Consider the following 12389-nt stretch of genomic DNA (forward strand, 5'->3'; position numbering starts at 1 on the left):
AAGGGGGAAGCCCTTCTGAACACTCAGGAAGTGTGGGGCACACTCCCTCTTCCATCTCCTTGCAGTGCATGTGAGGTGGGGTAGTGGGCTGACCCATCCTGTCTTCCACTGCCTCCGAGGCTCCTGGAATCTCTCACCACAAGGCAGAGCTCTCTGGAGGCTAGGCAGGATGGGCACAGCAGGGCAGGAGAGCTATACCTATGGGGTGCTCAGCTCTCTCCTGGACCACCTCTTTTAAGCTTGTCATCACTCAGGAGGTAACTAGCTCCTGGTATGGGCCCACTTCACAGACAGGAGCACTTGACCACAGAGTGGTTAACTCACCAAGGCCACATAGCTGGTGAGTGGCAGGGCTGCAGCCCAGGAACTATGGGATGTCCAGAGTCCCTGCTCTCACCTGCTGTGCCAGGGAGGACAGCAGGGCTGAGGCAGGGGCTCAGGGTGGGCCCACACCTTCACCAGAGAAGCCTTGAGGGTTCCCAGACCCTAGGCGCTCAGGTAGCAGAGAAGGAAGCAGAGGCCCTGCTTGGAAATAAACAGACATAGGGCAGCAACAGCTTCCTCTTGGCAACCTGCAGCTGAAGGTGAATGGGGAACCTCAAGTTCTCATCCAGGCTGGCTCTTTACCTGGACCACACAGTCCCCCGAGGGGGGCCTGTTCTTTCCTCCACCCTTCCCCAGTCCCCAGCCCTGGTGTCCCTCAGCCCAGCCATCACCCCACAGATGTAGAATAGGCCACTGAAGACACACATGTGAAGCAGGCACGTGTCCACAAATGTCCCCAGGACAGCTGGAGCTTCTGCGGTCCCTGAAAATGTGGCAGGGTGAGGAGGTCCCCCAATCCTGAGCCACCCAGCCAGGTCTCTGGGCCCAAACTAAGGGAAGGGTGACCTCAAAGCCGTAGACATCCACAATAGTGACGGTGCCCACACTGCCTCCCTCTGTAGGCGGTGCCAGCTGTGTGTTGATCTGCCTCAGGAGCCAGTCAAAGAGCCGTGAGTACAGGGCTTTGGCCAGAGTGTCCCTGTGGGTACTGTGAGTGAGCAAGCCATGGAGCATAGCACCAGGGCTCTGGTCACTCCTCCCACCCTCAGGCCAACCACCACCTGGCATCGATGGCACCTTCCACAGGCAGGGATCTTGAGACCCGACCATATGGCGTCTCCTGGAGGGTAGAGCAGGTACATGTGGGTGTGTCCAGCCCATGGCACGTGTGGGTGCTCACCAAGCCTGCAGGTGGCCCGGGCTGGCCTGCCTGCCCATCTCTCAGGCTCACCAGGACCCTCTGGGTGACAGCCTCCTCAAGGCGATCAGGTGACACCCGCAGTAGCCGGGCTGCCATGTGGATCTCTGCCCAGCTAGATACAGCAGCCACCTCGTGGGAGTCCCGCTGAACAGAGAAGGGACAGGGGCAGCAGCACACGGTGAGGTCCAGAAAGCGAGCCTGGGCTTTATTTCTAAACTGGGGTCCTGCTTCCTTCTCTCGTACCCAGCCTGCCCAGCCTGGGACCTGGGAGCCCAAGGGCTTCTCTGGAAGCCAGGGGCTTCTCCAGGGAGGCCTAGAGTCTGAGGCACCAAGTTTGAGTCCTGACTTCACCTCTTTACTAGCCGGTCGGCTTGCAAAGTCTCCTTCCCTCCCTGAACCCCATGTTTTTACTGTCACAGGCAAAGCAACAATGGTCACATTAGTGTTGTCTTCCAAGTTCAAGCAGTATACAAGGTGATTCATACCGTGACAGTTCTTAGTGGGGCAGGCGTGGGACAGAGTCAGAAAACCCAGTTCTCACTTTTTACACCTCTACAATGGGGACCTGCCTGTTGTCCAGGGCAACCCTGAGGCCCCAAGCAGTCCCTCATGTGCTGCTGACACACAAGCACTGGGCATCATCATCATTGCCCTGACTATGTAAACAAGCCACCACCAAGCCAGCATCCCACTGGCCCTGCCCACAGGATGCCCACCTCTGAAAAAGAGAAACAGATGTTGCCCAGCTGCAAGATGGTGGCCAGCATGGCCCAGACTGCAGCCAGCTCCTCGGGGCACAAACCCAGAGCCTGCAGGGCTTTCACCAGCCCCTTGAAGTCCAGGGCATCCTCCTTGCCTGGCAGCCTGCAGGCCTGGCCCTGCAGAGCACAGCAGGGTGAGGACACCACATCTGGCCATACTTCTCTGGCTCTTTCTGGGCCAAGAGCCTGGGAGGAGCTCAGGCCGTGCCCTGTGACCCCACCTGGTTAAGGTAGTAGTAGGTCTCTGGTCCCTGTAGGGAAAGCTGCTCCCGCTCCCAGGAATCCAGACCCGCCAACAGCTCATAAAAGACATGGAAGCTCCGCTCAGCCTGGGCCTGGAGGAGAAGGGCTGGCTTAGGGGGAACAGTGGCTAGGCCTTGTGCCCCAGGGAAGCCAGGACAAATCCTGGGGAAGGTAGGCCCAGGGGCTCAGGGGCCAGAAACTCCTATAGTGGGCCCTCTCTCCCTCTCACTTTGGGAGCTGGAGGGGGGTGAGGAACAGGGTGGGTCTTACCTGAAACACCACCCTTGAGGTCTCAAGCAGATAATGTGACACTGAGACTCCTACGATGACCCCCCTGTGGGCAAAGGAGACTAGATGGGGATCCCCAGGCTGTGAGCCACTTAGAGACCCCACTCAGAAGGGGACCTGCCATAGAATGCAGCCTCAGGCTCCCAGCAGGGCCAAGGGACCACAGATACCCATGTCTACCTAGATCCCTGCCACTCACTGTTGCAAGCAGAAGCACAAGACCTGCCCAAAGCGGCTGGCGTTGGCATTGAGGATGGTCTTGGCGTGGCCAAAGCTGCTGAGCACAGGCAGCACGTCCTCCAGCTGTGTGTGTTGGGGGGTGGTCACTCGTGCACCCCTGGGAGCAGCTGTGGTACCCTGAATCGGGCATTCCAGCTGTGAGCACTTTCTGCCTAGGGGCTGTGCTGGGTCCACGGAGGGGGTCAGTCCCATCAGGACAGCCCCACCCTCCCCTGAGCCCTAAAAGCTAGAGGCCTGAGGAGCACCCTCCTCCTGCCCAAAGGGCAGCTTGTCCAGGATCCCAGGGAAACGGCTCCACATGGTCCATGAGGCACCTCCAGCCTGCCTTCACCTGGCATCCTTGGTGCCTCGTCGCTTCCCACTCTAGGCTGCTTAGGAACTGCACGACCTTTCTGGCAGCTTCCGTCTTTCCTGACCCGCTGTGGCCACTGCAGAAGGGAGGGGCTAAGGAGGGGGCAGAAACTGGTAGTGTTCTACGAAGGGGCCCACTGAGTCTGGGAAGCATGATGTGCCCACCTAGAAGTGAAACCTACCCTAGAGAAGGTCCCCAGCAATAGAGAAAGACAGACCCTAGGCCTGGAGAACAAACAGAAAAAGATCCCAAGATGCCACATCCAGGGGCACGTGTAGTGACTTCAGCCCTTACGCAGTCCAGAGCTGCCACTCTGTGGCAAACTAGACTAGTGTTCAAATGCAGACCTCAGGTCCCCTCCTCACCTGGCCCTCAATGTAGCCTGTGGGCAACCAAGCCAGGTGTTCAAGCCCATCATAGGTACAGCCAAGGAGGCAGCCTCCATTCACCTGATTAGGATGCACGCCTCCTGCCCCGCCTTCTGAGCCACGCTTCGGGCTGCTTCTGCAATAGTGAAGATGTGTCTAGGGGGAGCAGAGAGAGATGAGAAGGTGCTAGAGCTGGGCACCTGGGCCCTTTTTCCAGCCAGCTCCAGGTGCAGGTAGGACGTGCGTTGCAGTAGTGATAAGCAAGAACTGAGGGGGCAAGGCCACATACGGTGTGGTGTTGGGAGCCTTCCCAGGGCGGTAGCTGGCCAAGACCTCAGGCATGAAGAGAGGCAGGGGCCGGCGGGGGTTCAGAGCAAGCAGGAGGGGCCCCCCAAAGGTCTGGGGAGGAAGGCAGAGGTCTCATCACAGCATGGAGGGAGCAGGTGAATACAAATGGAGTGGGTGGGGCTCCAATCTGCTCCAGCCCAGCCACTATGGCCCCACCCCATGGTCCCCAGAGAGGGTCCACCACCCACCTCAGGAAGGAGGAGGGATGAGGGGCTCCAGGGATGATGGAGGGCCCTCTGTTCCCAAGGGAGAGGTCACTGCCAAGCCCTGTCCCCTCCTGTCCCGTCCCCAGGGCCCCCATACATAGATGCGGTCCAGGTGAAACCTCTTCTTCAGGCACAGGAGCACAGAGCTGTCACACACCAGCCTGGGGGGTGGTGAGGAGTTGGGAAGGATGGAGAAGTCTAGGTTGTTAGCTCTGCCATGGGCTGCAAGACATCTGGGACAACTCACTCAACCTCTCTGAGCCTTGTTCAGAAAACAAGGACCAGGCTGTTAAGTAAGTTACCCACCCAGTGGGGTACAAGACACAGGAATAGGCCCCCCTAACTGGTAGCATAGTGGCTAAGACACTTGCCTGCTAACCAGACGGCTGGCGGTTCAAACCCACCAGCCACTCCTCGGAAGGAAGGTTGGGCAATCCTACTTCCGTAGTGATACTGCCTCGGAAACCCAAGGAGGGGTCGCTATGAGTCAGGTTTGACTCGACGGCAAACAACAACAACAACAACAACAACCCAGAGGGAAGCTTCATGCCAATTAGAGAGGGAAGTTGCCCAGAGTGCCCTGAATTTCATCCCTCACCTGCCACTTTCAACAGAAAACCCTCTGCAAGGCACAGCCTCTTCTAAGAACCTAATAGGGTGTGTAGGGTTTATGAATATCGAGCACAGAGGAGATATGAGGATATGTGGGCCCCGGCCTCCGTTCCTGGGATGGCAGAGTTGGAGTCACGCGCTCACCGCAGCTGGGCCAGGTCCTCTGTGTCCTCCAGGGCTGCCACCACGCTCCTGCTCTCCGCATCGGGTACAGGTATTGCCTCAAGGTGCCTCAATGCCAGGTCCCGCTCCAGTGCCTCCTCTGCCTCGTCCTCGGGCTCCCACCGCTCTCTTAGGGACCCAGAAGCAACAGGGCGCTTCTCCTGACCCAAACGGGTCTCCAGGTTGAGCCGGGGCAACAACAGGTCGGGGCTAGGCCCAGGGTCCTCGCGGGACTCCGAGCCCTGAGCCCAGTGCACCGGAACCTCGGCTTCCAAGACCTCCGGTTCTGTCTCGCTGTTGCAGCCACTCTCGTTGAGCGAAAACTCATCCGGAGGAGTCAGGGCGAAGAGGGAGCCGCCGCGGCGGGGCCCGGACGCCCTTTCCTCACAAACCGAGCTCCCCTCACTGTCCCCTGCGGCCTCCCCATCAGGCCAAGTGCGCCCTTCCCCTGAGGAGGCGTCCGCGGTCGCATCTCCTGAGCGTCGGATGCTCGACGCCCTCCTCTCCCTGTGGATTCTGGGGAACACGACTGCACACTTAGGGTCGCCAGCGGGTCCCTCTTCACCAGAGAGGTGATGGGAGGCTAGGCTCTTCGTGGCCTGCGCCGACCTGGGGTTGCCGCCAGGGGAAGCTCTCGCGCTTCCTCCTAGTACCGCGACGCCCGCCAAGCGCAGCGCCAGACGATATCGTAGCCGCGACCCGAGGCCACACCCACCGCCCTCGCCCCGTCCCTCGTCCGTCCGCGGCCCCGCCCCCCGCTCTTCACTCACCCTCAGTGGCGTCCCCGGCCCCTCACCCACTTGAGGCCCCGCCCCCTGCCCCTTGCCCGCTTGCAGCGCCGAGCCCCGCCCCTCGCCCGCGCGCGGCCGGAGCTGCCGCCGCAGCCACTTCAACAAGCCCAACGCGCGCGCTACGCGCTGGAGCCGCTGCTTGAGGCCCGCCACCCGAGGAACGGTGCCTGGCTGAGACCTGGCGCCGAGCGTGCTCAGCGTCACGAGGGCAGCCAGCGACGCCGGGTCCCCGGGCGCGTCTCCACGGTCCGCCTCGGTCTCGCAGTCGCCCGCCACCAGCTGTATCTTCCCCAGCACCGTCTCCGCCTGACGGCGGCGCCTCGCTCGGGGAGACGAGGCTTTGGCTTCTCTGGGCTTGGCGCCCAATGCCTCGCCGTCGGGCTGCGTCCCGGGGTCACTTGCACTTTGGGATGGCCTGCGGTCTTCAGGAGCCGGCGGGCCCTGGAGGGCGCGCGCGCGGCTGCCTGCGATGGGGCTGGAAACTGGGGACCTGCGGTCTGGTGCAGCTTCTTTGTTCTCGGGGGCCCGGCCAGGACCGGCCCGCCTCGGATTCGAGACTGTTCCTGGCCCCGAATCCTCCCCAGCTCCCCTGACCTCCGTCTCCGACGACCCGTCCCTGCTCGAGGGCTCGGCGCTGCCGTGGCGTGTGCCCAGCCCCGGCGTTGACTCCACCCTGGTTCTGATCCTTTCCGAGCCCGTGTCCGTTGCCCACGACTTGGGCCGCCACTGCGGGGCCCAGCTGCTCTGGCTGCCGCTTTCCAGGGCCTCGCGGGCTTCGCTGTCCGGGCAGGAGCTACCCTCGTCCCTGCCTGACGTGTCCTCGTCGAGGCTCTCTCTCTTTGGGCGGCCCAGACCGGTTGAGGATCGTCGCCCTCTCCCTCTCCTCCTGCGGGGGCCGCGCTCGCACGGCCGCCCTTTTCCGGCGGGGCTTTTCTCCACGCGGCCCCCTCGACCGTCCTCAGACTCACGGCTTTGCTTGGAGCCGTGTACCCGACGCCGCCCGCTGCCTCGCCTCCCTGGGGGCGCCCGCGGCACCTCAGTCCCTGGCTCTCCGCAGTCGCTGTTCCTCTCTGCGGAGGGCTTCCTGCGACCACCAGGGGTCCCCTGACCTCCCTCGGCGGTCGGCTCCGAAGCGGGTGTCGCCGCGCGGGGCTTCCAGCGACCCCGTCGGCCGTCCTGGCCGGGCGCGCTGTCGGCGCTCGCCGACCCCGACTCTTGCTCCCCCGCCGCCGGCCTGCCGGGCCTGGCTGCGCGCCGGGGCGTTTTGCCCTTGTTCCTGCCCATGGCGAGCCCAGGGAAGAAGGGCTGCCCAGCACCGCGTCCTCGCCTTTCCTGGGATCTGGCTGCCCCGGGTGCCTAGCCCTCTGGGAGCGCACCGCACAGCTCGCTCTGCGCTGGCGGGGCCACAGGCTCGCTGGCCCCCCGGGGCTCCTGCCCCACTCAAGAGCATCAATAATGCAGGCGGCGGGGCCTGACCCCCTCGGCCAACAATGGAACCGAGGCCGCCCAGGAAAGAGGAGACGCTGCGGGCAAAGGCCGCGAACAGGGCATTTGTGCGGGCCACAGCCACTGTCAGCCCGTCCAGCCGGGCTCTGCTCTTGGCTCACCTCGGCTTCCCGGTTTCACTGGGGAGGCCAGTGAAACGGACCGACCTCCTCATCTGGGAATACCCACCCTCCTTCCTTGACCTTCTGGGTTGCTCCAGGAGGCTGGATCAGGCAGACCTTCACCCATGGAGTCCTGTGCAGGACCCCAAGCACATGAAACATAAATGTACTCATTAAACTGTGTAAGCCAAGCCCCCCCACCTCATGTCATGGAACCTAACCCTAATTAATGATAAACTTAAACCCATAAACTCCCCATCGCCCCAGTATGTGTGATTCTTGGAATATTTATTTTTTTGAACAGGTCACATTCATGTGCCCCAGTGGCACACTGGTGAAAGTGCTCGCTGCCCTCCTAGAGAGAAAGATGAAGCAGTAGCTTCTGTAAAGATTATAGTCTTGGAAACTCTGTGGACAGCTCTACTCTGTCCTATGGAGTTGCTATCCATCTTAATTGACTTGATGGCAATGAGTTTGGGTTAATACATTCACATGGTTCAAAATTCACAAGGTGAAAGCCTCTCAACTCAGCTACTCAGTTTTCCACTGAAGTAACTAACTTCCTTCTGAATACTATGCAGAGAAAAAGCAAGTATTATTTTATTTTTCTCTGTTTAGCACAAGTGCAAGTTTACCTAGCTTACTGCTCTTCACCTTCCTTTTTTCTCTTGACAATTTAAGTTGGAGATATAATAGTACATAAAGGGCCCTCCCACCTTTTTAACAGCTGCGTGTTGTTATGTGCTGTCGAGTCGGATCCGACTCATAGAGACCCCTCCTTGGGTTTCCGAGGCAGTATCACTATGGAAGTAGATTGCCCCATCTTCCTTCCAAGGAGTGTCTGGTGGGTTTGAACCGCCAGTCTTCTGGTTGGCAGTCAAGTGCCTTAGGCACTAAGCTACCAGAGCTCCCAACAGCTACATAGTATATTCCAGAAAATGGCTATACCATCATCATTTAACCAATTCTTTATTGATTTTTTTTTCTTAGAGATGAATATGCCTTTTATTTTTACTATCTTGGAAAAGCTCCAGGCACTTATCAATGCTGTATGACACACATTTCTTCATGTGTTTGTTGGCCTCCTGAATATCTTCTTCGGTGAAGTGTCCATTTCTTCTGCCCATTTTTAAATTGATTTGTTTCTCTTTTTGATGTTGAAGTGTTGTTATAGACTTGAAGTCTATAAGTTCTCTATAAATTTCAGAGATAAGTCCCTTGTCAGATATGTCATTGCCAAATATTTTTTCCCAACCTGTAGGTTCTCTTTTTACTCTTCTGGAGAAGTCTTTGGAAGCACATAAGAATGTAATTTTAGAACCTATAGGGTTTCAAAATTTATAAATCTTTACAGAAGCAGATTGCCGCATCCTTCTCTTGTGGGGAGGCCAATCTTTCGGTTAATAGGGGAGTGCTTAACACTGAGCTACCAAGGCTCCTTCAACATCAGCCTGTTTGTAAACTCCAGCCCCTTCCTTCCCAACACTAAGGACGAAAGGCAATGGTTACCAGAGTCCTGATGTTCGGAAGCCTCGTTTTACCCACAAAAGAACAGAATGTGGGGCTTGTACACCAATTTTCATAATCACCAAAATATGTAAACAACCAGATGTCCATCGACAAATGAGTGAATAGACAAAATGTGGTGCTCAGTACCTGAATTATGCTACAACATGGATGAACCTTGAAAACATGATGTTGAGTGAAAGAAGTCAGCACAAAAGGACAAATATTGTATGGTCCCACTTACATAAATATCTACATACACAAAATGCATAGAGATCAAAGTTTATTAGTGATTACCAGGCGCTGGGGAGAAAGGGAGGTAGGGAGTTCTCGCTGAAGGGGTGCCAAGTATCTGTTGGGGGTGATGGAAACCTGGAAATGGGCAGGGTAATGGCTGGACAACATGGTGAAGGTAACATCGTTTCATATTCCATTGTATGGATGGACCACACTCTTGTTTATCCATTTATCTGTTCATGGTCATCTGGGTGGTTTTTACCTTTTGGCTTTTGTAAATGGTGCTGTAATGAACATTATCGTACAAGTCTCTGAGACCCTGCTTTCAAGATTTTTGAATTGCTGGGTGCGGTGTAGTAAATTACTTAGTGTGGCTTTTCTACCCATAAGTCTTTGTAAACTCCAAGGTGGGAATTGCTATTAGCAACTGAGGAGATCCTGATTTTAAAGTCGCCCACCTGGGTTATTTCTGTTGGGCATGGCACAATACAATGTTCTGGGAGGTTCCCACTCTCTCTCACGTGTTTAGAGTTCTGATGCTGTGATTGGCTAGTTTGACCACCCTTCCGGGCTCAAAAGGAGGCCTCCTAGAGGCAGAGCTCTCTCTCTGACTGCTGGTGGAGGAAGACGTGCTGCCGAAAGAGACACGCACCCCTGAAAGAGACACGTGCTGCTGGGCTGAGTGAGACACCGAGGGACCGGCACTGCTGGGAAAGAGACTGTGAGAGACTCTTGGCTGAGGGACGGTGGGCTGGGAGAGAGACTGAGCATTTTTCTTGAACTTGAGTTGTAGCTTGGTGCTTCCCTAATAAACCTTGTAATCTGTGAGTTCTGTGTGGCCACTGCAGTGAATTATCGAACCCAGGAGAGAGGTGGTGGGTGCCTTGGGGGAACAGTTGGTGAAAGGGCTGGAGGGAGGCAGCATGTCTGGCCTTGCAGTAATAGGCCTTGGGTTACTGCTGGTAATCCTGCCTTCCCCTTGTAGGGTTAGAGGAGGTCAGAACATGTGGCCTCCTTGTCGTTTTTGCACTGGGTCATACATTAATTCTGTTTTCCACAAGCAACTGCACCATTTTACATTCCCACAACAATGGATGGGGATTCCAATTTCTCCACATCCCTTCCCACACTTGTTTTCCACTATACACAGATTTCCAACTAGTTCTTCCTGCCCCAACAGAAGGTCTTGTGTACCATTATCAACCTATTAATCACATGGACTCATCTAAACCTCACAACAGACTGTGAGCGAAAGACTCTTACCACATTCCATACAAGGAACTGACTTGAAGAAGTTAAATAATTTGCTTGAGGTCTTACATGTGGAATGGGATTTGAATTAGACTGATCTGTAGAAGAACACTGGAGTCCCTGGGTGGTGGAAATGGTGAAAGTTCTCAGCTGCTAATGAACAGGTTGGAAGTTCAAGTCCACCCAGAGGTCCCTCTGAAGAAAGCCTCCTGAAGCACTTCTGAAAAACCAGCCGTTGAAAACTCTATGGAGGTCAGGCGTAGTGTGATAGACCCGAGTCAGCCATGACTCAAGGGCAGCTGGTACTGGAACAAATCTCTTCACAGTATTTCCCTGCTTAAATGCCTTCAAGCACTTCTACTGCCTTAGGATAAAGTCCAGACTCTTTCTCTGGTTCACTGGGTGTGGCCCTCAGCTATGGCTTTGAGTTTTGTTATCTACGCACATCTCTTCCAACTCTCCCAGACAGTGTCCCTCTTTAGGGAACTGTTCTTCCCTGTTCCTTGTGGTTCTTAATTCCTCCCCTCCTCCAACACTTTCCAAAGAGAAATGGGATAGTCAAGTTGTACAAGTTCCAGAATCTGAAGATTTGAGCAGGACAGCCAAGGTCTGGAAAGCAGGCGGGTTGGACCCATCCTGGTTATCTGAGTGGCCCTGGGCCTGTTTACCTCAGGACCTGGTGCTCAGCTCTTCTGGCCCCTGTGGCTCAGTGGCTTCACTTCCGGCATGTTCTGCCACTCCAGCAGCTCTCCGCTCCCTCCAGAGCAACCAGACTAGTTCTGCACATGTCCTCCTCTGTCCTCTGTCCAGAATGGTTGCCTATTCACAATGCTTTCTGCCCAGCAAGCTCCTGGCCAACTCTCAGGTCACAGCTTAACATCATTTCCCCAGATGCATTTCTCACGGGCCCCTGGATTTTAGCGCGGTGGTAGAAATCTTGCTTTCCACGGCGGAGACACCCAGGTTCAATTTCCAGCCAATTCATCTCACGTGCAGCCACCCCTCGTCTGTCAGTGGAGGCTTGCGTGATGCTGAACGGGTTTCAGAGTGGCATAAAGGCCTGGTGATCTCCTGTCAAAAGTCAACTCGTGGAAACCTTGACTCCCAGTGGCCCCTGTTGTGCCTGGGCTCTCCAGGAGGTGGGGGCCAACTTGACAGCAGCCAGTACCACTTACTGTAACAACTGTGAACTCCACATGGGCAGGGACATGTCTCGGTCACTTCCGAACCCCAAGTGCCTACCACATAGTAGGTGTTCAACAAACACTGGTGAATAAAGATATATTCCAAGTAGAATCAAAAGCTTAAGCTTATAAAGATCTTGAATAAACCAAACCTATGGCCGCTGAGTTGATTTCAACTTATCTTGCAACGACCCTATAGAACAAGGTAGAACTGTCCCAGAGTATTTCTAAGGCTATGATCTTTACCAAAGCAGACTGCCATGTATTTTTCCCAAAGAGTGGCTGGTGGGTTCGAACTGCTGACCTCTCAGTTAGATCTGAGCACTTAGCCATTGCTCCACTGGGGCTTTTCCATAGAGACCTTAACGACTATTTAATCCAACCATGTCATTTGCGGATGGGAGGAGTAAGCCCTTTTGCTTCCAGGTACCACCCCCACTTGACAGTATTCACCCCTCCTCCCCAGACGTCCCCTGATATCTAGATAAGGCCACCATGTGTGAGAGATTGTGACTACAGGAAAAGGCCAGCAGGGGTATAGCCAGGGCCTCTTCTCCAACCCAGGCACACAAGTAGACAGACTCAAGATGGTTATGTCTTGCTGTTTATTCCAGAAGACAGAAGGCGCAGTGGTGTCCAGACACAGCTGGGTACAGGCCACTCTGATCCAGATGGCTTAAAATAGCTTCTCCTGAGCACCGGCCTGGCCCCGGGGCAGAGCCCGGGGCGAGGGGTGGGCCCGGCACTGGCTGGCAACCATTTCCATCGATATGGAACATTTCTACACAATGAAAAAATTCAGGTCGTTGGACCAGTCCAGTGAAGAGGTAATAAGTGTTTATTAAAAACTTTTTCACCTAGAGGCAGTTAAATTTTATAATTTAAAACCCAGCCCACTACAAAAAAAGGGGGAGAGGGATACAAACTGTGCAACATTGACAAAAGGACTGAGACAGACGGCCTGGGAGGGGTGGCCCCAGGCTTGGG

General features: G+C 55.8%; 1 protein-coding gene across 1 annotated transcript in view; it reads right to left on the reverse strand.

Moving 5' to 3' along the window:
• The window catches only part of MYO15B (myosin XVB), a 32942-nt gene extending 26041 nt beyond the window's left edge, over window positions 1-6901 (reverse strand). The window contains 12 exon segments of the mRNA XM_042783532.1: window positions 892-1024; window positions 1107-1165; window positions 1277-1390; window positions 1963-2124; window positions 2229-2342; window positions 2521-2584; window positions 2738-2841; window positions 3110-3227; window positions 3586-3654; window positions 3788-3897; window positions 4150-4213; window positions 4809-6901. Coding sequence (XP_042639466.1) covers window positions 892-1024; window positions 1107-1165; window positions 1277-1390; window positions 1963-2124; window positions 2229-2342; window positions 2521-2584; window positions 2738-2841; window positions 3110-3227; window positions 3586-3654; window positions 3788-3897; window positions 4150-4213; window positions 4809-6901 — 3204 coding nt within the window.
• Between the last annotated feature and the right edge of the window lie 5488 nt (window positions 6902-12389).

This window comes from Orycteropus afer, unplaced genomic scaffold (assembly GCF_000298275.1).
Source record: "Orycteropus afer afer isolate SDZICR_OR568_19922 unplaced genomic scaffold, OryAfe1.0 scaffold00018, whole genome shotgun sequence".
In the NCBI taxonomy this organism is placed as follows: Eukaryota; Metazoa; Chordata; class Mammalia; order Tubulidentata; family Orycteropodidae; genus Orycteropus; species Orycteropus afer.